A 27,101-nucleotide genomic window follows, 5' to 3' on the forward strand; every position below is an offset into this window, starting at 1 on the left:
GAGCGATACCGTCCGATACTTCAAAGTATCGGATCGGAATGGATCGGCCGATCTTAAAAAAAAGTATCGGTATCGCCGATTCCGATACCGGAAGTCCCATTCAAGTCTATGGGACTTCCGGTATCGGAATAAGAAAAATCCTGTTTTTCCCTTGTACAGCCTCTCTGGGGTCTGTACGGGCCTTTTGGGGGGCTGTGCCGTCCTGCCAGGGGGCCTGTGCAGGCTCCGGTGGTCTGTGCCGGCCTGCCGGGGGGCTGTGCAGGCTCCGGTGGGCTGTGCCGGCCTGCCGGGGGGCTGTGCCGGCCTGCCGGGGGGCTGTGCAGGCTCCGGGGGGCTGTGCCGGCCTGCCGGGGGGCTGTGCAGGCTTCGGGGGGCTGTGCAGGCATCGTCCGATGGGACTACAAGTCCCATCCGGCGATGCCTGCTACCATGACAGTGATTGACACATTAGCCAATGATGGGACAGTAGTAGTCCCATCATCCGGCTAATGTGTTGAATGTAAAAAAAAAAAAAAATTACATGCTACATACATGCTACATACATACAACATGCATACTACATACATGCTACATTCATACTACATACTACATACATGCTACATTCATACTACATATATACTACATGCAACATACATACTACATATATACTACATGCATGCAACATGCATACTACATATATACTACATGCAACATACATACTACATATATACTACATGCAACATACATACTACATATATACTACATGCATGCAACATGCATACTACATATATACTACATGCTACATACATACTACATATATACTACATACATACTGCATGCTACATACATACTACATGCTACATACATACCACATACATACTACATACATACTACATACATACTACATACATACTACATGCTACATATATACTACATATATACTACATGCTACATACATACTACATATATGCTACATACATACTACATACATACTACATGCTACATACATACTACATATATACTACATACATACTACATACATACTACATGCATGCTACATACATACTACATGCTACATACCACATACATACTACATACATACTACATGCTACATACATACTACATATATACTACATGCATGCTACATACATACTGCATGCTACATGCATGCTACATACATACTACATACATACTACATGCTACATACATACCACATATATACTACATACATACTACATACTACATACTACTACATACTACTACAAAAAAAAAAAGTCCCTAGTCTCACTTTATGCCATTGCTGTGTGGGAATTTCCCACGCAGCAATGGCATAAAGTGAGACTAGGGACTTTTTTTTTTTTAAGTGGCGGAGGAATACAGTGCGGAAGGATACCTACCTTCCGTCATTGGATTCCTGCAGCCCGTAGAGAACGGCAGCAACAGCTGATGCTGCAGTTCTCTACCCAAGATCGTCGTGGGACACACTCATGGACTGCTTCGGATCGTGGGTGAGTATTTTTGTGGTTTGTTATGTTAATATTTATTCCGTAAAAGACAATGGCTTCGGGGAACAATGTGACAAGTATTGGTAAGTATGTTACTCTATGTTATATGTACTGTATGTCTATGTATGTATTGTATGAATGTATTGTATGTAGTATGTATGTAGTATATATGTGGTATGTATGTAGCATGTAGTATGTATGTAGTATGTATGTAGCATGCATGTAGCATGCAGTATGTATGTAGTATATATGTGGTATGTATGTAGCATGTAGTATGTATGTAGTTTGTATGTAGCATGCATGTAGCATGCAGTATGTATGTAGCATGCATGTAGTATATATGTAGTATGTATGTAGCATGTAGTATGTATGTAGTATGTATGTGGTATGTATGTAGCATGTAGTATGTATGTAGCATGCATGTAGTATGTATGTAGTATGTATGTAGTATATATGTAGTATGTATGTAGCATGTAGTATGTATGTAGCATGCATGTAGTATATATGTAGTATGTATGTAGCATGTAGTATGTATGTAGCATGCATGTAGTATATATGTAGTATGTATGTAGCATGTAGTATGTATGTAGCATGCATGTAGTATGTATGTAGTATGTATGTGGTATGTATGTAGTATATATGTAGTATGTATGTAGCATGTAGTATGTATGTAGCATGCATGTAGTATATATGTAGTATGTATGTAGCATGTAGTATGTATGTAGCATGCATGTAGTATGTATGTAGTATGCATGTGGTATATATGTAGTATGTATGTAGCATGTAGTATGTATGTAGCATGCATGTAGTATATATGTAGTATGTATGTATGTAGTATGTATGTAGTATATATGTAGCATGTAGTATGTATGTAGCATGCATGTAGTATATATGTGTTATGTATGTAGTATGTATGTAGTATGTATGTAGTATGTATGTGGTATATATGTGGTATGTATGTGGTATGTATGTAGTATGTATGTAGTATGTATGTGGTATGTATGTAGTATGTATGTAGCATGTAGTATGTATGTAGCATGTAGTATGTATGTAGCATGCATGTAGTATGTATGTAGTATTTTATTTTTTTTTTTTAACATTTAACACATTAGCCGGATGATGGGACTACTACTGTCCCATCATTGGCTAATGTGTCAATCACTGTCATGGTAGCAGGCATCACCAGATGGGACTTGTAGTCCCATCGGACGATGCTTGCACAGACCCCCGGACATCAGCACAGCCCCCCGGCAGGCCGGCACAGCCCCCCGGCAGGCCGGTACAGACCCCCACAGGGTGCACAGACCACCGGCAGGCCGGCACAGCCCCCCGGCAGGCCGGTACAGACCCCCACAGGGTGCACAGACCACCGGCAGGCCGGCACAGCCCCCCGGCAGGCCGGTACAGACCCCGGGCAGTCCACACAGCCCCCCGGCAGGCCGGCAGAGACCCCCGGAAGGCCCGAAATGACGGCGCATCATGATGCGCACACACCGCGCATCATGATGACGTCAGGCTGTCAATCAACTTTGAACTTCCGATTCCGATGCCGACTTCCGATATTGAAAAAATATCGGAAGTCGGTATCGGAATTCCGATACAGCAAGTATCGGCCGATACCCGATACTTGCGGTATCGGAATGCTCAACACTACCCAGATGTAGTACTTTGCATTTTTCCTTGTTAAAAACCATTCTGTTAGTTGCTGCCCACTGGTCCAGTTTATTTATATCTTTTTGAATCCTTTCTCTCTCTTCTCTAGTATTAGCTATCCCTCCTAGATTTGTGTCATCAGCAAATTTAATCAGTTTACCCTCAATTCCTTCATCTAAATCATTGATAAAGATGTTGAACAATACAGGGTCCAGGACAGAGCCCTGTGGTACCCCACTTGAGACATTCTTCCAACTTGATGTGCAGCCATTTACGTCCACTCTTTGGGTCCGATCACTAAGCCAGTTATGAATCCACCTAACAGTTGCCTTGTCCATTCCATACTTAATCATTTTTTACAGTAAGAGTTTTGTAAGATACTTTGTCAAATGCTTTACTGAAGTTAAGATATACTATATCTACAGAATTTCCCTGATACACCTAGTCAGTGATTCTGTCATAGAAGGAAATTAAGTTAGTCTGACATGTCTCCAGTCTGTGAAGGGATTTTTTGGGGCTCTAGCCCTAATCTATGCTGACCCTGACCGAGTCTCCTTGGGCGAGTCCAGGTTGAGTCGCCTGCAGCAGGGGAATCGGTCAGTGAAGACATATAGCCCCGAATTCCACAGTTAGGCAACTGATACAAAATGGAATGACCCGGCTCTCAGATGCTAATTTTTTCTGGGACTTACTGAAAGGTTTAAGGATGCTTTGGCACTGTACGAAACCCCTGAGTCCTTGGAGGCTGCTATGTCATTGGCTATACAAGTTGACAGACGCCTTTGGGATAGGTGGGTAAGACCACTTTCCTCAGAGCCTCTTTTTCAGGGTATTGCCCCTTTGCCAGGGGAGGGAGTGTTCTAGCAGTGAACCAGTTCTGGGGAAGATGGAGGAACCCATGCAGTTAGGGGGTGCCTCTGCATCGTACATTTCTCTGCAGATTCACAAAAAGAAGGGAGTGTGTTTTTTTGTCGAACAAGGGACATTTTATTGGGGTCTGTCCTTTGATGCCTAAGCAAAAGGAGACTTGCTTAATCCTTGGTAGCCCGGAGTTGAATAAGCAAGGGGTGCATTTATCATCAATCTTTGCCATTGACTCGTTGCCACTTGCACAGAAAGCTCTGATTCAGATTGTTCATAATGTAACACTGAAGGTGGGGTCGATTCATTGTGAGATAATTCCTTGTTATGTCCAGGGTGGTCTTCCCACCCCATTTGAATTGGGTCTTCCCTGATTGGTGAAACATAATCCATTGGTGGATTGGCAAGCCATAGAGATCATTGAGTGGGGATATTACTGTCATGAGCATTGTTAAATATTTATCTTTCTAAAGTCTCTACAGTAACCATACCTGTATTTTTGTCTGGTTTTGAGGACATTTTTTCTGAGAGGGGGGTGTCAGGATTTGCCTCCTCACCGTCCATATGACTGTCCTATTAACCTGACCCCGGAGCTAAACTTCCAAAGTCCAGACTGTATAATCTTTGTGGCCCTGAGAGACAAGCAATGAAGGATTTCATTGTTGAAAGTCTGGAAAAGGGACATATCCGACCGTCATCCTTTCCCGCGGCGGCAGGGTTGTTCTTTGTGAAGAATGAAGATGGCAGTCTACATCCTTGTTTAGGTTTCCGGGAATTAACTCAGATTACAATCCGAGATTCATACCCTTTTCCTTTGATTCTGGATCTGTTCAGCCAGGTCATAGGAGCTTTTGCTATTAATAATCATTGTGGAACCTCTAGAGTCTTCACCCCAACCGCCACCCCCAATAATGGTTTATGGTAATCTAGAGTTTCAGATTTTGAGGACTGTAGATACTCACCTCCAACTTTGTTTCCTACAATACTTGGTGCACTGGAAGGGTTATTGCCCAGAAGAAAGGATGTGGGTTTCAGCATCTTTGGTGAATGCCCCAAGGCTGGTTTGTTCATTCCATACCTCTAATCCTGAGAAACCTCGTCCTGAGTGTCCGGAGGCCACTCGTAGATGGGGGGTACGGTCACGAGTGTGTCAGATGTTACCGACCGTCACTTTGCATCTGGCTGTATGGCTGCAGAAGGTCTCTATGTTTGGCATCACAGACGCCTTATTAATCCTACTGACTTGTGGACGCAGTGGCAACCTCCTTCCAGCTGTAATTGACAGACCTGGACCTGTGTGTTTATAGATAGACTCTCCGTCTGCTTCAGGGAGTAGCTGGTTATATTCACATTTTTCCCTTGTGAAGGCTTGGAGTTATAGCAGTCAGTTTACTTCCTTTCTAGTGCTGCTAGATGTTTAGTGTTACCTGAGTCTGCTCAAGTCAAGCTGCTCCCCCTTGCTTGTCTCGCTTCTTCTCTTTAGTGTACAGTGGGAACTGACCGGTGCTCAACTTGCCCCTTCCCTATTCAGGGCCTAGCTATAGGGATATACCAGGCTTAGGTTCCTGCTCAGCGATTGGTGTGGAACCAATATAGGGACGTAGGGGAGGCAGGGTGTTATTAGATCTGCCTAGGGGTCTCCACTCACCCTTTCCCTAGCATTTGAGCTTCCCCCCCCCCTCTTCCCCTCATGTTGCACTTTGTCTTTCCACACTGTGCATTACAATACAGAAGACAATACGGGCAAAGATCCAGACACTGATTATAATTGTGCCCCAATGGAGAAAAAGTTATGCAATGTAGTACATACTTCTTAATATTGTTTTTTACATTTCCGTAATATCAGTTTGATTTTGTTACTGCAAAACTACTTGCATTAAGGGAGCGGGATTAGCTGACCAATGTGAGCTTCTTATTGCTAATTATTCATTACTGGGTTTAGGTTTAGACTTTAGCTAGCTAACATCACACTTATTTCCAGCATTAACATGTGGACATGCTTTTGCATTTTGTATCCCAGGATTGGGTCATGACCCCAATAAAAAATACCAGTTCAGATACATACAGTAGATGTAATAAGGAACATTATGAGGTGTAATTTGAAATGTATGGCCAGCCATGCAACATCTACAAATGAGCCCCAAATCTACCACATTCCATGGATTATTGTGGTGTTTTCCTATATACAGTAGCAGAGAGACCTTTGGGTCCCCACAGGAACCGAGGGTTGAGTGCAACTGTTACCTGTGCAAAACATTTTACTCCCCTCCTTTCCTTTTCTATAGACAATATGCCTCTGTATGGGGAGGTTGTGCCATAATGCAACAAGTTAACAACCTATTTAAGAGTCCATGTTGCCATATGATAAATATGCAAACAAAAAAGAGTGATGGAAGCCAGTAATATATTATAACTTAGCCTCTATGTGTGGGTAATAAATGCAGGAAAACATGCCTAAATTGCCTTATATAAGGAAATTGGCTAGAAAAATTTGGAAAAATCATATGTACTTTAAAGTACTGCCTGAAGTGCTACAGTGCAATTTTCATTTTCTTACACTGTATACTGCAATATGCATGAAATTAAGTTAGTTATAAAATCCAATAAACTTTTTTCTAAATGCAATTCACATAAACACTACATTTCTTCCAAAGTCAATTAATGCCTTAATTGTATTTCATGATGTGATAGATGCTTTTCTACTCTATGAATACATTGCCCCAAAACACTTCACTCGATAATCTGTGTAGCCTGGAGACTTCTGTCACACTGGAAGAGATCTACTAAATGAGGTTTTTTTTTTAATTAATGGAATACAAATTTTAATAAAGATTCTACATTGTTATGCATTTTTTTACTAAGCTCACAAACATAAATACTCAAAAAATAAAGAAAAAGTCAATAAAAAAAGTGAGCTCACATTTTTCAATGGATAGAATTTCTAATCTATTTTTAAAGCCATTTGAGCTGTTCTAAATCCCCAAACTATTAGTTTGCACATATACACTATACAATAACACAAGATGCAGAAATGTATCACTGCAAATTTGCTGCATGTTTGACATACAATAATTAAACCATAAAAGCCGAATTCTAAAAATATATAAAGTGGTAGATCGGCTCACTCGGCTGCACACAGAGATGGATACAGGAACACTGTCTCTTTAAATCTTCCATTGGTTTATTATATACATGTGGCATAAACCAGGGCAAAGTTAAAATAAACACGGCCCTTGGGGCAAAACAAGAGGACAAAACAAAATGATATACCATCTGTATGGCTGTGGGAATCCACCTGCTCAGGATTACCAAACACACTGTTCAATTTAGCATAAACACAAGCACCTCTCCAGGCATATTGAATAATGCACAAGTCCGAGGGCTGTGTATTTGCCCTTTAGATATATGGTGGATGGCCTTCCACCCACTCTTAAGCCGTCCACAAAAGCCTAGCCCTAAATATGGTTGATTAAGCCCTCTGAGCACATTACATGCTGGAGAAAACTTCTAGGTTTCAAATCAATGAACCTGATAGCCTCAGTGAAACATATCTCCCATCCAATACTTTACTAGTATACATATACGGTATATATACATATACACTCACTGGCCACTTTATTAGGTACACCTGTCCAACTGTGTGTTAAGACTTAATTTCTAATCAGCCAATCACATGGCGGCAACTCAGTGCATTTAGGCATGTAGACATGGTCAAGACAATCTCCTGCAGTTCAAACCGAGCATCAGTATGGGGAAGAAAGGTGATTTGAGTGCCTTTGAACGTGGCATGATTGTTGGTGCCAGAAGGGCTGGTCTGAGAATTTCAGAAACTGCTGATCTACTGGGATTTTCACGCACAACCATCTCTAGGGTTTACAGAGAATGGTCCGAAAAAGAAAAAAAATCCAGTGAGCGGCAGTTCTGTGGCCGGAAATGCCATGTTGATGCCAGAGGTCAGAGGAGAATGGGCAGACTGGTTCGAGCTGATAGAAAGGCAACAGTGACTCAAATTGCCACCCGTTACAACCAAGGTAGGCAGAAGAGCATCTCTGAACGCACAGTGCGTCGAACTTTGAGGCAGATGGGCTACAGCAGCAGAAGACCACACTGGGTACCACTCCTCTCAGCTAAGAACAGGAAACTGAGGCTACAATTTGCACAAGCTCATCGAAATTGGACAGTAGAAGATTGGAAAAACGTTGCCTGGTCTGATGAGTCTCGATTTCTGCTGCGACATTCGGATGGTAGGGTCAGAATTTGGCGTAAACAACATGAAAGCATGGATCCATCCTGCCTTGTATCAACGGTTCAGGCTGGTGGTGGTGGTGTCATGGTGTGGGGAATTTTTTCTGGGCACTCTTTGGGCCCCTTGGTACCAATTGAGCATCGTTGCAACGCCACAGCCTACCTGAGTATTGTTGCTGACCATGTCCATCCCTTTATGACCACAATGTACCCAACATCTGATGGCTACTTTCAGCAGGATAATGCGCCATGTCATAAAGCTCGAATCATCTCAGATTGGTTTCTTGAACATGACAATGAGTTTACTGTACTCAAATGGCCTCCTCAGTCACCAGATCTCAATCCAATAGAGCATCTTTGGGATGTGGTGGAACGGGAGATTCGCATCAGGGATGTGCAGCCGACAAATCTGCGCCAACTGTGTGATGCCATCATGTCAATATGGTCCAAAATCTCTGAGGAATGCTTCCAGCACCTTGTTGAATCTCTGCCACGAAGAATTGAGGCAGTTCTGAAGGCAAAAGGGGGTCCAACCCCTTACTAGCATGGTGTACCTAATAAAGTGGCCAGTGAGTGTATATGGTATATATACAGTATGTATTTACAGGGTGGGCCATTTATATGGATACGCCTAAATAAAATGGGAATGGTTGGTGATATCAACTTCCTGTTTGTGGCACATTAGCTATTCAAGATGGGTGGTGACCATGGTGGCCATTTTGAAGTTGGCCATTTTGGATCAAAATGTCTTTTTTCCAATGTGTCATGTGACACATCAAACTTATTGAGAATTTCACAAGAAAAACAATGGTGTGCTTGGTTTTAACGGAGCTTTATTCTTTCATGAGTTATTTACAAGTTTATAACAACTTATAAAATGTGTTCAAAGTGCTGCCCATTGTGTTGGATTGTCAATGCAACACTCTTCTCCCACTCTTGACACACTGATAGTGGCTCCCACCCAGTTCGACGGTGAATCCACTCTGTGTCTGGGTTTCATTAATCAGTGCATGCTGCACTTTGAGCTTCTGGGCCATCTCTTTGTGTCTGATCGGGCAAAGATAGCATTTCTTATGTCCTATCTCACTGGAGAGGCTATCACTTGGATAAATCCATTGTGGGAGAGGAGATCTGTTAGTCAATGACCTCCAGTTCTTCCTAGGGTTGTTCCGCAGGACCTTTGATGAGCCCGGTCGTACTACTTCAACAGCTTCCTCTCTTCTTCGCCTACGCCAGGAGGATCTGATGGTGGCACAGTACGCTGTGCGGTTCCGCACGCTCCCCTCTGAGTTGTCCTGGAATGTTGAGGCATTGCTGGCCGACTTCTGGGAGGGGCTGTCTGGTAGGATAAAGGATGACCTGGCGGAACGAGATGTTTCTATGTCTCTGGATGACCTGATATCGCTGGTGACCTGGATTGATCTCCAATTTCAAGAGTGTTCCAGGGAGGCTAAGTGGGAGAGGAGACCTTTTCGCTTGGCACACAGTTTTCAAAGGCCAACTGTTTCTCATAACTCTGCTTCTTCCCCAGAACCTATGCAAGTTGACCAGGAGGACTTGGCAAAACAGTGCCAGGAGGTGCGCCACTCGGAGGAGAGATGTCTCTACTGTGGCAGATCTGAGCATTTGATCCACTCCTGTTATGAATGAGTCACTGTAGGAGGCAAAAACAGAAATACTAGCTAAGTCCAGAAAACCAGAGAAGTTGGCAGCTATCGGATTGCAGACCCCTGAACCTATCAACAACAACTAGCAGTAGCCTTGGGGGGTTCCTACGGAGCCCTAGACCCCTCGATCACAGCCGGAGAACTAAATAGCCTAAAGACAGAAAGGGAAATCTAAACTGCCCCAGAGCAGACCCCAAAGCAATAGGCAGCCCCCAACATATAATTACGGTGAAGCAAGATGAAAAAACACTCACACAGATAGAAAGATAGGCTGAGCAAATGATAGGGCCCAAGCTAACTAAATAGGACAGGATAGAAAAGCTGCTGTCTGCAATCTGCCAAAAACCCTATCAAAACAAGAGCCAACAGACTGATAGGGAAAAAAGCCCTGAAGATGCTAGGCTTCAAAAAGACTATATCAGTACTCAGGTATTTTCTGAAGACAGAGCAAAAAGGAATTCAGCTCACCCAAGCAGGGAATGGCAGAAATCCAGAAAAACAAGGCAAAACAAAACCAAAACATAAATGCAAAAAGCAGAGCAGAAAACTTAGCTTTTGAGGAGCAGGAATCAGACTGGTCTCCAAGAATTCCTGTCCAGCACCTCCAGAACCCTATACTGGTGTCCTCTGTGGATGGCAGAGCCCTGAACAAGCTCGTTTGTTTCCAAACTGAGCCTGTGAATTGGGTAGGTTTGACACACTCAGAGAAAATCTGTTTTCATGTGTTGCCTGGTTTGTCTGACCTCTTGCTCCTAGGTTTTCCCTGGCTTCAAGCACTTGAGCCTGTGTTTAATTGGAGGACCGGTGAGATTCTGAGCTGGGGAGACTCCTGTTTTAACAGATGTCTCGCTTCCCTCCATCCAGTTCGCCATCCTATGGCGCCATCCACCCTGCGGGGTTTACCATCTTCCTACTGGTCGTTTTCTGACATCTTCGCTAAAGATATGGAGACGTTGTCACCCTACAGGCCGTATGATTGCCCCATTGATCTGCTCCCAGGGACGTCTCCTCCTCAGAGTCGAATCTATCCCAGCCAGAGACACAAGCCATGTTGGAGTACATCAAGGACAACTTGGCTAGAGGATTCATCCAGAAGTCATCTTCCCCGGAGGGCTGGGGTTTCTTTTTTGTTAAGAAAAGGACAGATCTCTACGGCCCTGTGTTGACAACAGGGGTTTAAACCAGATCACATTAAAGAACAGAGACCCATTACCACTCATTTCGTAGTTGTTTGACCATCTCAGAGGGGCCAAAAATTTCACCAAATTGGATCTCAGAGGGGCCTACAACTTGATTCGCTTATGCCAGGGAGACGAGTGGAAGACGACCGAGATGGACACTATGAATACCGGGTTATGCCGTTCAGGCTCAGCAACGATCCTGCTGTTTTCCAAGGGTTTTTTAATGACATTTTTAGAGACCTTCTGTATTCTTGTGTTGTTGTCTACCTGGATGACATCTTGATCTACTCTCCAGACCTGGCCACACATCTGAGGAACGTTCGCCAGGTTCTACAGAGACTTTGGGAGAACAGGCTGTACGCCAAGTTTGAGAAGTAAGTCTTCGAGCAACCTTCACTGCCCTTCCTTGGTTACTTTGTCTCATCCAGTGGTCTGAAGATGGATCCTCTATCCTCAAATGGCCTTGGCCGACTGGGCTTAAAGTGATTCAACAGTTCTTGGGGTTCGCTAACTATTATCATCAATTTATTCCACATTTCTCATCTCGGGTGGCACCTATCTCTGCTCTGACCCGAAAAGGCGCCAATTCCAAGGATTGGTCTCCTGAGGCAGAGGAGGCATTTACTTCTCTGACGAAAGCCTTCTCTGCCACGCCTCTGCTCCATCAGCCAATCGCAGATAAACAGTTCTTCCTCGAGGTGGATGCCTCCTCCATAGGCACAGGAGTGGTTCTTACCCAGAAGTCTTTCTCTGGGCAGATGGTCTCTTGCGGCTTCTTATCAAAGGCTTTTTCTGCTTCTGAGAGAAATTATTCCATCGGAGATCGGGAGTTACTGGCCATCAAGCTTGCTCTGCAAGAGTGGTGTCATCATCTCTAGGGAGCAGTCCAAAAGGTCATTATTTTCGCTGACCATAAGAATCTCGCCTATCTCCAGTCTGCACAACGGCTGAATCCATGCCAGGCCAGGTGGTCTCTGTACTTTGCTCGATTTAATTTGGCTCTTCATTTTCGCCCTGCCAGCAAGAACATCAAGGTCGATGCTCTCTCCAGGTCCTTTCTGCTCCCGACTTGGAAGAGGAAGCTCAACACATCATTGAGCCCTCCCGAATGGTGACAGTGGCCTCTGTCAATCTGTCTCAGATTCCTTTCGGTAAGACATTGGTAGGTATTTTGGACAGGAGGTGAGTTCTTCGCTAGGGCCACTCTTCTGAGTTGTCCAGTCACGCTGGGCTGAAGAAGGCTATTCAACTAATTTCCCATTATTATTGGTGGCCTACGATGTGTAAAGACATCTTCGAGTACGTCTCGGCTTGCCCCTCCTGCGCCTGAAATAAAACTGCGAAGCATCTTCCATCCAGACATCTCCGGCCACTTCCCGTTCCTTCAGTCCTCTGGTAGCACATTGCTATGGACTATATTATGGATCTCCCCATCTCTTCTGGCTACTCCGTTATCTGGGACATGGTGGACCGTTTTTCGAAGATGGCTCACTTTATCCCTCTGCCTGTTCTTCCTTCTGCTCCTGAACTTGCCGACTACTTCATTCAGTATATTTTCCATCTTCATGGGATTCCTCTTCACATTGTGTCTGACAGATGTGTCCAATTCACTTCGAGGTTTAGGAGGGCGATCTGTAAACTAATGAATTTTTCTTCAGTGTATCATCCTCAATCCAACGGTCAGGTGGAGAGTGTCAATCAGATTGTGTCCGGGTTCCTGCATCACTTCATCAATTTGCATCACAATGACTGGGTTAAGTTGCTACCGTGGGCAGAATTCTCCTACAATAATCCCTTCCAGATTGTATTTGGACTCCAACTCAGAATCCCTCTTCCTGTCTCTGGGTCTTTGGGGTATTCCAGCTGTGAACACTCTTGTTGAAGATTTCTCCAAAGTGTGGAGTGACACCAAGACCGCCCAAGAGAGGGCATCGCAGCGTATGAAGAGATTTTCTGATAGGAGATGCCTGACTTTTCAGCCTGGGGACAAAGTGTGGTTCTCCTCCAGGTACTTCCATTTGAAGATGCCATCTTATAAATTGGGACCTCATTTCATTGGTCCTTTCGAGGTCTTAAAATGAATTAATCCAGTTTTTTACAAGTTGAAATTACCTACCTCTTTATGTGTGCCTAATTCCTTTCACATTTCCCTCCACAAGCCAGTAATCTTGAGCTCTTTCTTTATGGACCCGGGTACCACTCCTGATCCTGTCAGCAAGGAGGATGTCTTTGAGGTAGAAAATATTTTGGCCACGAAAAGGGTAAGGGGAAAGACCTTTTTCTTGATGGATTGGAAGGGCTTCGGTCCTGAGGAGAGAACGTGGGAGCCCAAAGAAAATATCCGGGTCCCTCCTACTGGAGAGATTCGTTGCAGGCTTGAAAAGGAGGGGGCATAAAGGGGGGGTACTGTAGCACCTCCGTCCCGGTCCTGGTTCACTCCCCAGCTCTCACCTGTTGCCTCGTGGTTGCCACCTCAATGCGGTGCCCAACGGGGTCACCGGTCTCCTAGGGCTCCCGTCCCATGTCCCGTGGTGTCTGCTCCAACTGCTTCCTGGACACTGTATGCATCCTGCAGGTCTCCTGGCATGCCACTGAGGGCACACGCAAGCGCACTGCAGGTCTCTTAAAGAGACAGCGTGCCATTTTCAAAAATAGGTCTCAGCCATTGGCTGACTGTCTCGTACTATTTAAGGCACCTCAGCCCTTAGGGAGGTGCCTGAGCAACAAGTGTTTCCTGTTGCTAGTTCTCAGGTCCCTGTAACTGTGTGTTAATGCTCTGCTGCATCTTGCTAATACTGGTTTGTCTCCTCAGTGTGTCCTATGTGTCTTCCCACACCTTCCGGAATTACACCAGTACCTCCTGCATCTCTTCGTTCCAGCAGCTGTCTGCTACCCACTTCTGCTGCTCATCTCCTATCTGGTTTTCTGGTACCTGCAGTACATGCCTGCCTACCAGTCCGGTCAAGCCAGCTTCCACGTCCCCAAAGTCTAACTGGAGGTAGCACCTTGCATCTCCTGCACTTTCCATTCTGGCCCTGTGTGAGGGGTCTTACTACAGAAGTCTGGGACTCGCTTAGTCATGCCCCTTTCGAAGCCCCCCGGGCAGTGGTCCTATGGTTGCACAAAAATTTCAATAAATTAATGTGCACTTCACCATCTGTACCTCCGTTTCCATTCGTTACAAAATGCCATGTCCACTATGCGTCCACAGATGCTTGTGGATTACCCACGGACACTGACATGTGATGCGTTGTTCCAGACAGCAGCACATCAATTTCTCTTACGGAGACATTAGTCTCTGCAAGAGAAATTTCACCAATAGAATGTATTGAACGCGTTGAATCCACATAGTTCAGTGAATACATGCGGATTGACATGCGTTCAATAGACGGAAGTGTTTTTGACGCAGCGAACATGTGCTGTGTCCAAAGCGCTACAAGTTCCGGATCGTGGGCACGCGGCCTAAAAGATCAAGACGTGCAGAGATCAAATATGCCTATATTTACATGCACAGAGCATAAAGTCTTTCAAACTGTAGAGCCCAAAAATCTCTTTGGTTCAGGTACAGTCATGGCCAAAAGTATTGACACCCCTGCAATTCTGTCAGATAATACTCAGTTTCTTCCTGAAAATGATTGCAAACACAAATTCTTTGGTATTATTATCTTCATTTAATTTGTCTTAAATGAAAAAACACAAAAGAGAATGAAGCAAAAAGCAAAACATTGATCATTTCACACAAAACTCCCAAAATGGGTCAGACAAAAGTATTGGCACCCTCAGTCTAATACTTGGTTGCACAACCTTTAGCCAAAATAACTGCGACCAACCGCTTCCGGTAACCATCAATGAGTTTCTTACAATGATCTGCTGGAATTTTAGACCATTCTTCTTTGGCAAACTGCTCCAGGTCCCTGATATTTGAAGGGTGCCTTCTCCAAACTGCAATTTTTAGATCTCTCCACAGGTGTTCTATGGGATTCAGGTCTGGACTCATTGCTGGCCACCTTAGAAGTCTCCAGTGCTTTCTCTCAAACCATTTTCTAGTGCTTTTTGAAGTGTATTTTGGATCATTGTCCTGCTGGAAGACCCATGACCTCTGAGGGATACCCAGCTTTCTCACAGTGGGCCCTACATTAAGCTGCAAAATTTGTTGGTAGTCTTCAGACTTCATTATGCCATGCACACGGTCAAGCAGTCCAGTGTCAGAGGCAGCAAAGCAACCCCAAAACATCAGGGAACCTCCGCCATGTTTGACTTTAGGGACCGTGTTCTTTTCTTTGAATGCCTCTTTTTTTCTCCTGTAAACTCTATGTTGATGCCTTTGCCCAAAAAGCTCTACTTTTGTCTCATCTGACCAGAGAACATTCTTCCAAAATGTTTTAGGCTTTTTCAGGTAAGTTTTGGCAAACTCCAGCCTGGCTTTTTTATGTCTCGGGGTAAGAAGTGGGATCTTCCTGGGTCTCCTACCATACAGTCCCTTTTCATTCAGACACCGACGGATAGTACGGGTTGACACTGTTGTACCCTCGGACTGCAGGGCAGCTTGAACTTGTTCGGATGTTAGTCGAGGTTCTTTATCCAACATCCGCACAATCTTGAGTTGAAATCTCTTGTCAATTTTTCTTTTCCGTCCACATCTAGGGAGGTTAGCCACAGTGCCATGGGCTTTAAATTCTTGATGACACTGCACACGGTAGACACAGGAACATTCTGGTCTTTGGAGATGGACTTGTAGCCTGGAGATTGCACATGCTTCCTCACAATTTGGTTTCTCAAGTCCTCAGACAGTTCTTTGGTCTTCTATCTTATCTCCATGCTCAATGTGGTACACACAAGGACACAGGACAGAGGTTGAGTCAACTTTAATCCATGTCAACTGGCTGCAAGTGTGATTTAGTTATTGCCAACACCTGTTAGGTGCCACAGGTAAGTTACAGGTGCTGTTAATTACACAAATTAGAGAAGCATCACATGATTTTTCGAACAGTGCAAATACTTTTGTCCACCCTCTTTTTTATGTTTGGTGTGGAATTATATCCAATTTGGCTTTAGGACAATTCTTTTTGTGTTTTTTCATTTAAGACAAATTAAATGAAGATAATAATAACAAAGAATTTGTGTTTGCAATCATTTTCAGGAAGAAACTGAGTATTATCTGACAGAATGGCAGGAGTGTCAATACTTTTGGCCATGACTGTATCTTCTCTGAGGAATAACAACATACAGAAAAGTATCTGTATCACCATATGATTTTTATGCTCCTCCTTGCTTCTGTCACATACAGCTTTACACGCATACACAAAGAACAGCTTTTCATATCGCTCCATGTTTTAAGTGTTGCACAATGAATATGGACATTAATACGACAGAAACATTTGTAGTCCTTATGTGGCGCCCCTGAGGCTTCAGTCGCCACAGAGGTACAGCACCTTCTCCTAAGGTGTAGTGCCCCACCATCCAGGTAGGCTGAGAACTCCTTTCCGCATTCCAACACCTGCACCCCACACACAGGATAGTTCAGCAGGGACCCATCCATGCTTTATGCTGGAAAGGTCATAGGGTGCCTTTTGTGGTCCCTGGCTTCGTAACACGAGAGGTGCTGTGGAGGCGTGTGGAGTTAGATATAAAAGAGAGGGAAGGTGTAGGATTTCAAGTCAGTCTGACAGAAGGTCAGTCTGGGGTGAGTCCCAGAGAGAGAGCAAGCTGACAGCAGGTCAGCCTGAGAGGAGCTCAAGGCGGAGGAAGGCAGTCAGTCAGGAGAGGCTGAGGACTGGTCTTAGTGGAACGAGCTCCTCAGGGAAGGAAGAGAAGGAGAAAGAGATGTAGATTGAAGACTACAGATTCCATAAGAAAGAGATAGAACAGATCAGAACGAAGGAGAATAGAAGGACGGTGGGAAGCAGGTTGAGAAAGAGAGAGAACCCTTCCAGTCCAGAGAGTGCAAAGGCCGGGGCCCGATTCCTGAGGTTGATGGGATCTTTATGTCCGGCAACAGACACCGGAGGAGTAATGAGCCGCTAACGCCTTGCTCCCATCATAGACTTGGGACACAACAGCAACTGAATAGAGAGCCGGGACACAGTGAGGAGTCCCCAAAGCAGGCTACAGCTGTCTGTCATACAAGTAAAGACTAGGAACACCTAGAGAGAGGCATTCCAGGGTAACTAAGTACTGGAGTGCGTCGCACCTAAAGGCGCATTGGAGAAGTCGTTCAGTAAGGTACATGTTGGCAGAGTGTGGAAGGGAGAATCGTATCCTGCCTGGAAGTTGGCTGGAGCCCTGACCTGGAGAACACAGTACGGAGGCAGGCAGTGGTGTGAACTGCAAACAGTGAGTAAAGCTTTGGAACCGCATACTCTGGTGTCCTCCAGTTATTCCAGCACCACTACATCTGGGTAACAACATCCATACCATTCTGCCCCTCTCCTCATCCATTGCATCTACACTGCCCTGGGACTACAGCTCCACCTGTGGGGAGCTATGCCATCTTTGCTGCACCACACCATCAGTCCCAGCGGATCTGCATGCAGCGTTGCCTCAACATCTTACTTGCCAAACACCACGGGTGGCGTCACAAACTATTCATATAAACTTCAACACCATTAACATCACCGCCATTGATATTGGGCGCCCAGGGCCACGGACCGGGTCACCGCTGCTGTGACATATTCCCGCCTTGACACCGGCCCGGTAAGGAGTACCCCGCTGCCCTGGGTGTGCGAGGGCGACCCACTTATACTCTAGTCATTGCAAACATTTAATGTAATCAATTCTGAAAGTTTTTGAACCTGAAAAGTGCCATCATTACCTTATAGTTCTTTTCTTCCATTCCCAAATATGTCCTTAGTAGAAAAAGTGTACAAGTCATATTTCTAAAATTAAAGCTAAATGGGGTTTTCTGTGCATATATTCTTTATTATAGAGGCTTGGATAGTTTCTATCTGGAGACATTTCAGACTCAAATCAATCTCCACACAAGTTACTGTGCCCTACAAGATTTGATATTCTTCCACACAGTAATTACCATCATATGCCCTTCCCTTCAGGGTGTCAATCAAGCCATATAGTGCAGGAATAAGAAGTATACAGCTTGGCTTGACTCTCCATTGTTTTCACCTTCCTGGCTGAAATGGCCTAATTACCATACTGCACTACCTGGCATTGAGTATCATTTTTTAGAAAAATGAGACACTGACTAGGGAAGCTGAGGAGAAATTTGGAGACCACAAGAAAAGAATTATCAGGTAGTAATGGTGCTTTTTGGATGAGGGCCTAGCTTCTGACAGGTATTGCTTTAAGGTCACCTATTACACAATTTCTTGGAAGTTGAATGGGGTAAAAACTCCCAATGAGAATTGTTAAGACAGAAATGTTGATTATTACTTCACAAAAAGAAAAATAATAGAAAAAAAGTAAAGAATTTAACAGTTTAACATATCAAAGATTTTCACTTTTTATAATGTCTATATATTTAAAAAGAACTACTGAGGATGCCACGTTTCATGCAAGTTCTTTACCTGCACAGTGGTTATCCCTGGCTCCCGTCCAACAAGAACTTTCCCTGCTTCCAGTGTTGCTATTTTCGATTCCTCCACTTTCATGAAGTCGCTCACAAGGTCAGTGATATCAAACTGCCAATCTGATCCAAGCATATATGTGAGCTGTCCACCAATATCTGAAGACTCTGCAACAAACTGCGTGAAGACACGAACCATGGCATGCTGGTACTGGAGGGAACAACCACGTCCTTTCTTCTCATCATCCTCCTCATCTTCACTATCTCTTGTTGGTCTAAAGAGAAATTAAGTTGGGACAAAAATACTAAATAAAATTAAATTATACTGTACATTTTCAAGGAATTAGCATTACAAGAGTTGTTTTATGAAAAGTATTGTTCAAAACTTAATAAGAATTTGTAGAAAAAAAGTGTATTCATAATCTACGGTACGTCAATTAAAATTAGTTGTGCACTTCTGTGAATACAACATTACATTACATTTTTGTCTGTAATAGAGACTTATGCCGTTTCTTTTGTGGCAGCAGTTTAGGGCCACCTTCAGTTAGCCACACATGCTCAGTAGTTTCTTTACTCTGTCCTTTCTTGCAGTGGTGGACACACAAGCTCAATAGTTGCTCTGCTTTGTCCTTTCTTGAGTGGTGAAGAGACTAATCTGTCCTTCTCATTCAGTCGTGGACACTGCTCTGTTCTTCCTTTTTATGCTGCATTGTGATCTGACAATTAAGAGACATTGTAAAAAGAGATCCCCCGCATGTAAAGTATATGTAACAAGCAGAGATGATAGATAGATAGATAGATAGATAGATAGATAGATAGATAGATAGATAGATTTAAAAAATAGAGCAATGAGGGTGCAAAACCTCCTTGGTACATACCAAACCATCCAAATAAAAAGTAAAACTGAAGGCAGCACACCAGAAGAGTATACAAGAGTTCATTGTCTATTTTTAGTCCATATTGGTGATGTTTGGGTTCCAATATGTGAAAAAGGTTAGAACCAAAACGTCACCATAATGGGCTTATAAAAAAAAAATCAACTCTTGTATACTCTTTTGGTTTGCTGCCTCTAGTTTTTTCTATCTTGCTTTAGATAGATAGATAGATAGATAGATAGATAGATAGATAGACTGATAGATAGATAGATAGATAGACTGATAGATAGATAGATTGAAAAGGTTTCATTAGTTTTAAAATAGGGTAGCTGAAGCTGTGTCTTTGGAGGAAGAGTTGAGATAGCAGAGGAACTAGTAGAAGTTAATGCACTCCTGGGAAATACTGTTGCTTTCTGATCATGCAGGACAAGTTAGTTCCAAAAAACCACAAGAGAAGAGACAAAACTTTGACTTTTTATTTTTTCTGGACAGGTTATCAAAAAATCAAGGGCAGACGATGTTTTTTATAGACACATTGTAAAACCATAATAAATCTGCCAGGGGATCACGCAGATATCCTCCCCACTGTTATCAAGTTGTCACGAATCAGCACTCTGCTGCCTACAGTCATCAGGCCAATTACGCAATTGACTGACGATTGATGGACAAGGCCACGGCTGCTTTTGCTGCTAGCCTAGTTATTGGGGAAGTGAACTCACAGTGAACATATAGAATATACACATCCGATTCTAAGAAATGGAACATATATATATATATATATATATATATAGAAATATGAGGAAATTGGGATCCAGCAAAAGGATGAAAGTTCACCAGATTCGTAAAAACTTCTTCTTTATTAATCCATTATGTCATAAAAAGTATGAGGAACTCCAATCAATTAGTAGCATTCCAGCAAGGGACTACATGTTTCAGCACTATGTGCCTTCCTCATATATACAGCTCTGGCAAAAATTAAGAGACCACTGCTTATAAAAATCAGCTTCTCTACATGTCTGACAGCCATTCCATTCCAGTGTCAGTTGAATTTCAACCAGAGTACACCTCATTCTACTTAATGTGCTTCTGATTAGGTGATCACCTTAACCAAATCTTATTTAACGAAGAAAAGTATAAAAAACCCTGCTGTGGTGTTCACAATCCTCTTGCAATAGAAGAAGTTGGATGGCAACACAAGTGCTAGTAATATCCCAAAAGTAATAGGAATGAAAAAATAACTTTTAACAATGCGAAAGGAGTTGAAAAGAAACGTCTTGAGTGAGGAAAAGAAGGGCTCAATTCTGGCTTTACTAACAGACGGATACAGTGAGCGTCATGTTGCCTCCATCCTTAAAATTTCTAAGGCAGTGGTCCATTACAACAAGGTCAAGCAGCAGACACTGGGGACAACAAAGCTACAGGCTGGCAGAGGGTGAAAACGACTCTCCACTGACCGGGATGACTGTCATCTTATTTGAATGTCACTCAGCAACAGCAGGATGACATCAAGTGACCTACAAAAGGAATGGCAAATGGCAGCTGGGGTGAAGTGCACGGCAAGAAGAGTTCGTAACAGGCTCTTAGAGGCAGGGCTCAAGTCATGTAAAGGTAGAAAATAGCCTTTCATCAATAAGAAGCAAAGGAGGGCCAGGCTCAAGTTTGCCAATGACCATAAGGATTGAACCATAGAGGACTGGAGTAAGGTAATCTTCTCTGATGAGTCTAATTTTCAACTTTGCTCAACAGGTCGTCTAATGGTTAAATGGAGACCTGGAGAGGCGTACAAGCCACAGTGTCTTGCACCCACTGTGAAATTTGGTGGAGGATCGGTAATGATCTGGAGATGCTTCAGCAAGGCTGGAATTGGGCAGGTTAATCTTTGCAAAGGACCTATGATTCAAGCGACATACAAGGTTATACTGGAAAAACAGTTGATTCCTTCTGCTCAGGCAATGTTCCCCATCTCTGAGGACTGTTTTTTCCAGCAGGACAATGTGCCATGCCACACAGCTAGGTCAATCAATGTATGGATGAAGGACCACCACATCAAATCCCTGTCATGGTCAGCCCAATCTCCAGACCTGAACCCTATTGAAAACCTCTGGAATGTAATCAAGAGGAAGATGGATAGTCAGAAGCCATCAGACAAAGAAGAACTGCTTAAATATTTGTACCAGGAGTGGCATAAGGTCACCCAAAATCAGTGTGAAAAACTGGTGGAATGCATGCCTAGACGCATGAAAGCGGTGATTAAAAATAGTGGTAATTTACACAAAATATTGATTTCTGAACTCTTCCTGAGTTAAAACATTAGTATTATTGTTTCTAAATGATTATGAACTTGTTTTCTTAGCATTATTTGAGGTCTGGAAGCACTGCATTTTTTATTATTTTGACTATTTCTCATTTTCTGAAAATAAATACAAAATTTAGAAGACATGTTGTCAGCAGTCTATAGAATCAAAGAGCAATTTACATTTTACTCAAAAATATACCTATAAAGAGAAAAATCAAACAAGCTGAAAATTTTGCAGTGGTCTCTTAATTTTTGCCAGAACTGTATATATATATATACAGTGGGGCAAAAGAGTATTTAGTCAGTCAGCAATAGTGCAAGTTCCACCACTTAAAAAGATGAGAGGCGTCTGTAATTTACATCATAGGTAGACCTCAACTATGGGAGACAAACTGAGAAAAAAAAATCCAGAAAATCACATTGTCTGTTTTTTTTTCATTTTATTTGCATATTATGGTGGAAAATAAGTATTTGGTCAGAAACAAGCAATCAAGATTTCTGGCTCTCACAGACCTGTAACTTCTTCTTTAAGAGTCTCCTCTTTCCTCCACTCATTACCTGTAGTAATGGCACCTGTTTAAACTTGTTATCAGTATAAAAAGACACCTGTGCACACCCTCAAACAGTCTGACTCCAAACTCCACTATGGTGAAGACCAAAGAGCTGTCAAAGGACACCAGAAACAAAATTGTAGCCCTGCACCAGGCTGGGAAGACTGAATCTGCAATAGCCAACCAGCTTGGAGTGAAGAAATCAACTGTGGGAGCAATAATTAGAAAATGGAAGACATACAAGACCACTGATAATCTCCCTCGATCTGGTGCTCCACGCAAAATCCCACCCCGTGGGGTCAGAATGATCACAAGAACGGTGAGCAAAAATCCCAGAACCACGCGGGGGGATCTAGTGAATGAACTGCAGAGAGCTGGGACCAATGTAACAAGGCCAACCATAAGTAACACACTACGCCACCATGGACTCAGATCCTGCAGTGCCAGACATGTCCCACTGCTTAAGCCTGTACATGTCCGGGCCCGTCTGAAGTTTGCTAGAGAGCATTTGGATGATCCAGAGGAGTTTTGGGAGAATGTCCTATGGTCTGATGAAACCAAACTGGAACTGTTTGGTAGAAACACAACTTGTCGTATTTGGAGGAAAAAGAATACTGAGTTGCATCCATCAAGCACCATACCTACTGTAAAGCATGGTGGTGGAAACATCATGCTTTGGGGCTGTTTCTCTGCAAAGGGGCCAGGATGACTGATCCGGGTACATGAAAGAATGAATGGGGCCATGTATCGTGAGATTTTGAGTGCAAACCTCCTTCCATCAGCAAGGGCATTGAAGATGAAACGTGGCTGGGTCTTTCAACATGACAATGATCCAAAGCACACCGCCAGGGCAACGAAGGAGTGGCTTCGTAAGAAGCATTTCAAGGTCCTGGAGTGGCCTAGCCAGTCTCCAGATCTCAACCCTATAGAAAACCTTTGGAGGGAGTTGAAAGTCCGTGTTGCCAAGTGAAAAGCCAAAAACATCACTGCTCTAGAGGAGATCTGCATGGAGGAATGGGCCAACATACCAACAACAGTGTGTGGCAACCTTGTGAAGACTTACAGAAAACGTTTGACCTCTGTCATTGCCAACAAAGGATACATCACAAAGTATTGAGATGAAATTTTGTTTCTGACCAAATACTTATTTTCCACCATAATATGCAAATAAAATGAAAAAAAAACAGACAATGTGATTTTCTGGATTTTTTTTTCTCAGTTTGTCTCCCATAGTTGAGGTCTACCTATGATGTAAATTACAGACGCCTCTCATCTTTTTAAGTGGTGGAACTTGCACTATTGCTGACTGACTAAATACTTTTTTGCCCCACTGTATATACACATATACACACACTAAGTTGTGTGAAAAAGTGTTTGCCCCTTCGTGATTTCCTATTCTTTTGCATGTTTGTCACACTTAAATGTTTCAGATCACCAAGCAAATTTAAATATTAGACAAATATAACACAAGTAAACACAACATGCAGTTTCTAAATATTAAGGAAAAGAAAAATCCAAACCTACAGGGTCCTGTGTGGAAAAAGTGATTGTCCCCTAACCCTAATAACTGACTGGGCCACCCTTAGCAGTAACAACTGCAATCAAGAATTTGCAATCAATGGCAATGAGACTTTTACAACGCTCTGAAGGAGTTTTTGCCCACTTATAATTGCAGAATTGTTGTAATTCAACCACATTGGTGGGTTTCTGTTATGAATGGGTCACCGAGGAGGAGAGCAGGTCCAGGCAAGCCACAGAAAACCAGAGAGGTTGGTACCTAAGCGGATTGCAGACCCCTGATCCTATCCACACAACTAGCAGTAGCCGTGGAGCGTACCTACGATGATCCTAGACGCCTCGGCACAGCTGGAGAGCTAACTAAGCCTAAAGCAAGAAAGAGGAAATCTAAACTGCCCCAGAGCAGACCACAAAGGAATAGATAGCCTCCAAACATATATTGTCGGTGAGACAAGATGAAAAGACAAACACAGGCAGGAAAATAGACTGAGCAAATGATGAGGCCCACACTGACTAGACAGGACAGGAAAAGAAAGACACTGTCTGCAATCACGCAAAAAACCCTGCAAAAAGTCCAACACGTCTGATGCAAAAAACACCGAAGTCACACGACTCCCCCCCCCACTATATCAGCACTCTGGTATATTCTGAAAGCAGAGAAAAAAGAGACCAATCTAACAGGGGATAAAACAAACTGGCATAAGCAGTAACATATAGGCGGTGATTCAGCACAGCCCCAGCCGGAGCTGGCTGATCCGCACCAAGAAGAGATAGAAAGAGAATTCGCAACCCATCTGTCGATCTGACCAGCTCCACTACCTTCAGTAATAACCAGAGAGAGGCCAGAAAGCGAATTCACAACAGGTTTCCAAGCATGAACCGCCTTTTTAAGGTCGTGCCAGAGCATCTCAATCAGATTAAGGTCAGGACTAGGACTAGACCACTCCAAAGTCTTAATTTTGTTTTTCTTAAGCCATTCAGAGGTGAACTTGCTGGTGTGTATACATACTCTGTACGATCACTGACAAGCTATGCAATAACTCAAGAAAACTTGTTGCCACCACCAATAATTTATACAGGCCGATTGGACACATGTTACAGGTGGTGTGTGGCTTCAGGGATGAGATATATAGAGCAAGAGGAACAAAGTTATTGCATTTTATGCATTTTACCTGAAAAGTAGCCAGTTTTGGAAAAAAATATACAAAATATGTTACAAAAGGGGACAAAACAATTAAATATATAAAATTGCATGCAGACCTCAATGCAATGCAGTTATATGAATTGTAATTGTCCCAGGCTCACATTGCCAAAAATGTCTCCCATAACTATAGGACCTATGTCTGTCACAAAAATCTCAATATTCATAACTGGACTTTGGTGTCAGCGTTTGATTTCCTTTGAAGACCAGTCGAGTTTTCCCCAGTGGTGTTAAATTTGTTGTCTCCCAGGTCCTGGTATTCACTGGGTTCAGACATTGTGTCTGTTCTCCAGCAGATGACCTACTTTAATTGCCTGTTCAAAGAAGGAGGTCATAACTGAACAGGGGTCATGTGGAGTATTTAGAGTGTTAGCTCTCTTTATCTTCAGGTTATAATAAAGACATGTTTCAACCTGAAATATGGTGGTGTCATGTCCCCACTTTTGGTACCATTTTACCATTACATCTATGACATTTGATTAAAAGGACCCGTGTCTACAGCTGATAATTTTGATATGAAGAAATCAGTTGCATCTACTGTAATGTGTAAAATGATGATAATTACAGTCAAAATAATCTGTATACTTTTTTTCAGCTTCCAAAAAATCATGCACACCTTCATTTTTTTTGAACAGTGTAAAAAAGTGCCCTATTTTTAAAGACTGTCCTGGAATTTCTGTACGGTTGGCAACACCGGGCAAAAGTTGCAAAAGCGTAAGTAAAAACACTATAAGGGGAGAAACTAACATTGAAGATCAACATTTTTGTATGGATAGGGTAAAAGTAATGATGTTCAATAATACAGATTTTTTTCTTTTCAATTTATGTGATACTCTCACTTATTTGACTTCTCTGGTATGTCAGTTCATGGCAGTTTCAAATTCTCAGTGAATGGAAACATTATTTTAGTTTTAAAGGGAACGTGTCATATTGTACACATTGTGCTGAATCTTTTCCTGCAAAAAATGTATATCAATCTGATCAGCTCCTCCTGCTCTATAACATATTGACTGCAGAACAGATACCATCTTTAACATGACAAGTTTGCTTTAAGGGTATTTAAGTGCCTCTTTTGCATAGCTGACAGAGGTGCTAGATGATGCAAGCAACACAAATGCACTGCTCATCAGAGATAGAGGAACAAGCCATGCACAAGTGTGAACATCCCATTATCAAGTCACATTTTTAGCCTCTGAATAAACACCAAGAAAGTTCCTATTCATTTACAGCAAACAATGTAATGTTTCCAACAGCACAGAGCACAGGATAAATGTGAGTCGAGCTTTACTGTTATTATTCCAAGATTTATTTATTAAAATTTACTTTCTTTATAGGACAATGCCTTTAGTGATTTAAGCGTCTTTGACTACTGCATCCATTCTTCGTGATTTTTTATTTTCACAGCATAACTTTATAAAATTCTGTGAAGCACCTGCAGGTTTGAGGTGCTCACCACACCCCTGGATAAAGTCTTGCAGTGTGTAGTTTCCAAACTGGGGTCACTTGTGCGGGGATTCAACTGTTTAGGCACAAACAATAGTTTTACAACACATATGGGCTATTGGCGTACTCAGGAGCAATTCAACAACAAATTGGGAAGTGTATTTTCTCCTGTTACTCGTATGACAATGAAAAATTTGGGGGCAAAATCTTAACTTTCATTTTCACAGCTCAGTGTTATCAAATTCTGTGAAGCACCTGTGGTGCAAGGTGCTTCCCACATGTCTAGATAAATTCCTTGAGGGGTGTAGTTTAAGAAATGGGGTCACTTGTGGGGGTTTCCACTTTTTACATATATCAGGGGCTCAGCAATCACAACATGGCATCCCATTTCTATTTCAGCCAATTTTGTGCTCCAAAAGTCTAATGGAGCTCCTTTGCTTCCAATCCCTGCCGTGCACTCAAATAGTTGTTTTCCTACACAAATGGGGTATCGACATACTCAGAAAGAATGTCTCAACACACTGTGGGTCCATTTTCATCTCTTACCCTTGCAAAAATAAAAAGTTTGTGGCTAAAGCAACATTTTTGCGGGAAAAAAATCTTAATT

General features: G+C 42.8%; 1 protein-coding gene across 1 annotated transcript in view; it reads right to left on the minus strand.

Annotated features, from left to right (window-relative positions):
* The window catches only part of TMEM132B (transmembrane protein 132B), a 1,036,733-nt gene that overhangs the window by 30,732 nt on the left and 978,900 nt on the right, over nucleotides 1–27,101 (minus strand). The window contains exon 7 of the mRNA XM_073557086.1: nucleotides 18,612–18,885. Within this exon, the coding sequence (XP_073413187.1) occupies nucleotides 18,612–18,885 (274 nt within the window). The remainder of the gene's footprint in view (nucleotides 1–18,611; nucleotides 18,886–27,101) is intronic.

This window comes from Dendrobates tinctorius, unplaced genomic scaffold (assembly GCF_039654945.1).
Source record: "Dendrobates tinctorius isolate UK_male_01 unplaced genomic scaffold, ASM3965494v1 ptg000243l, whole genome shotgun sequence".
In the NCBI taxonomy this organism is placed as follows: domain Eukaryota; kingdom Metazoa; phylum Chordata; class Amphibia; order Anura; family Dendrobatidae; genus Dendrobates; species Dendrobates tinctorius.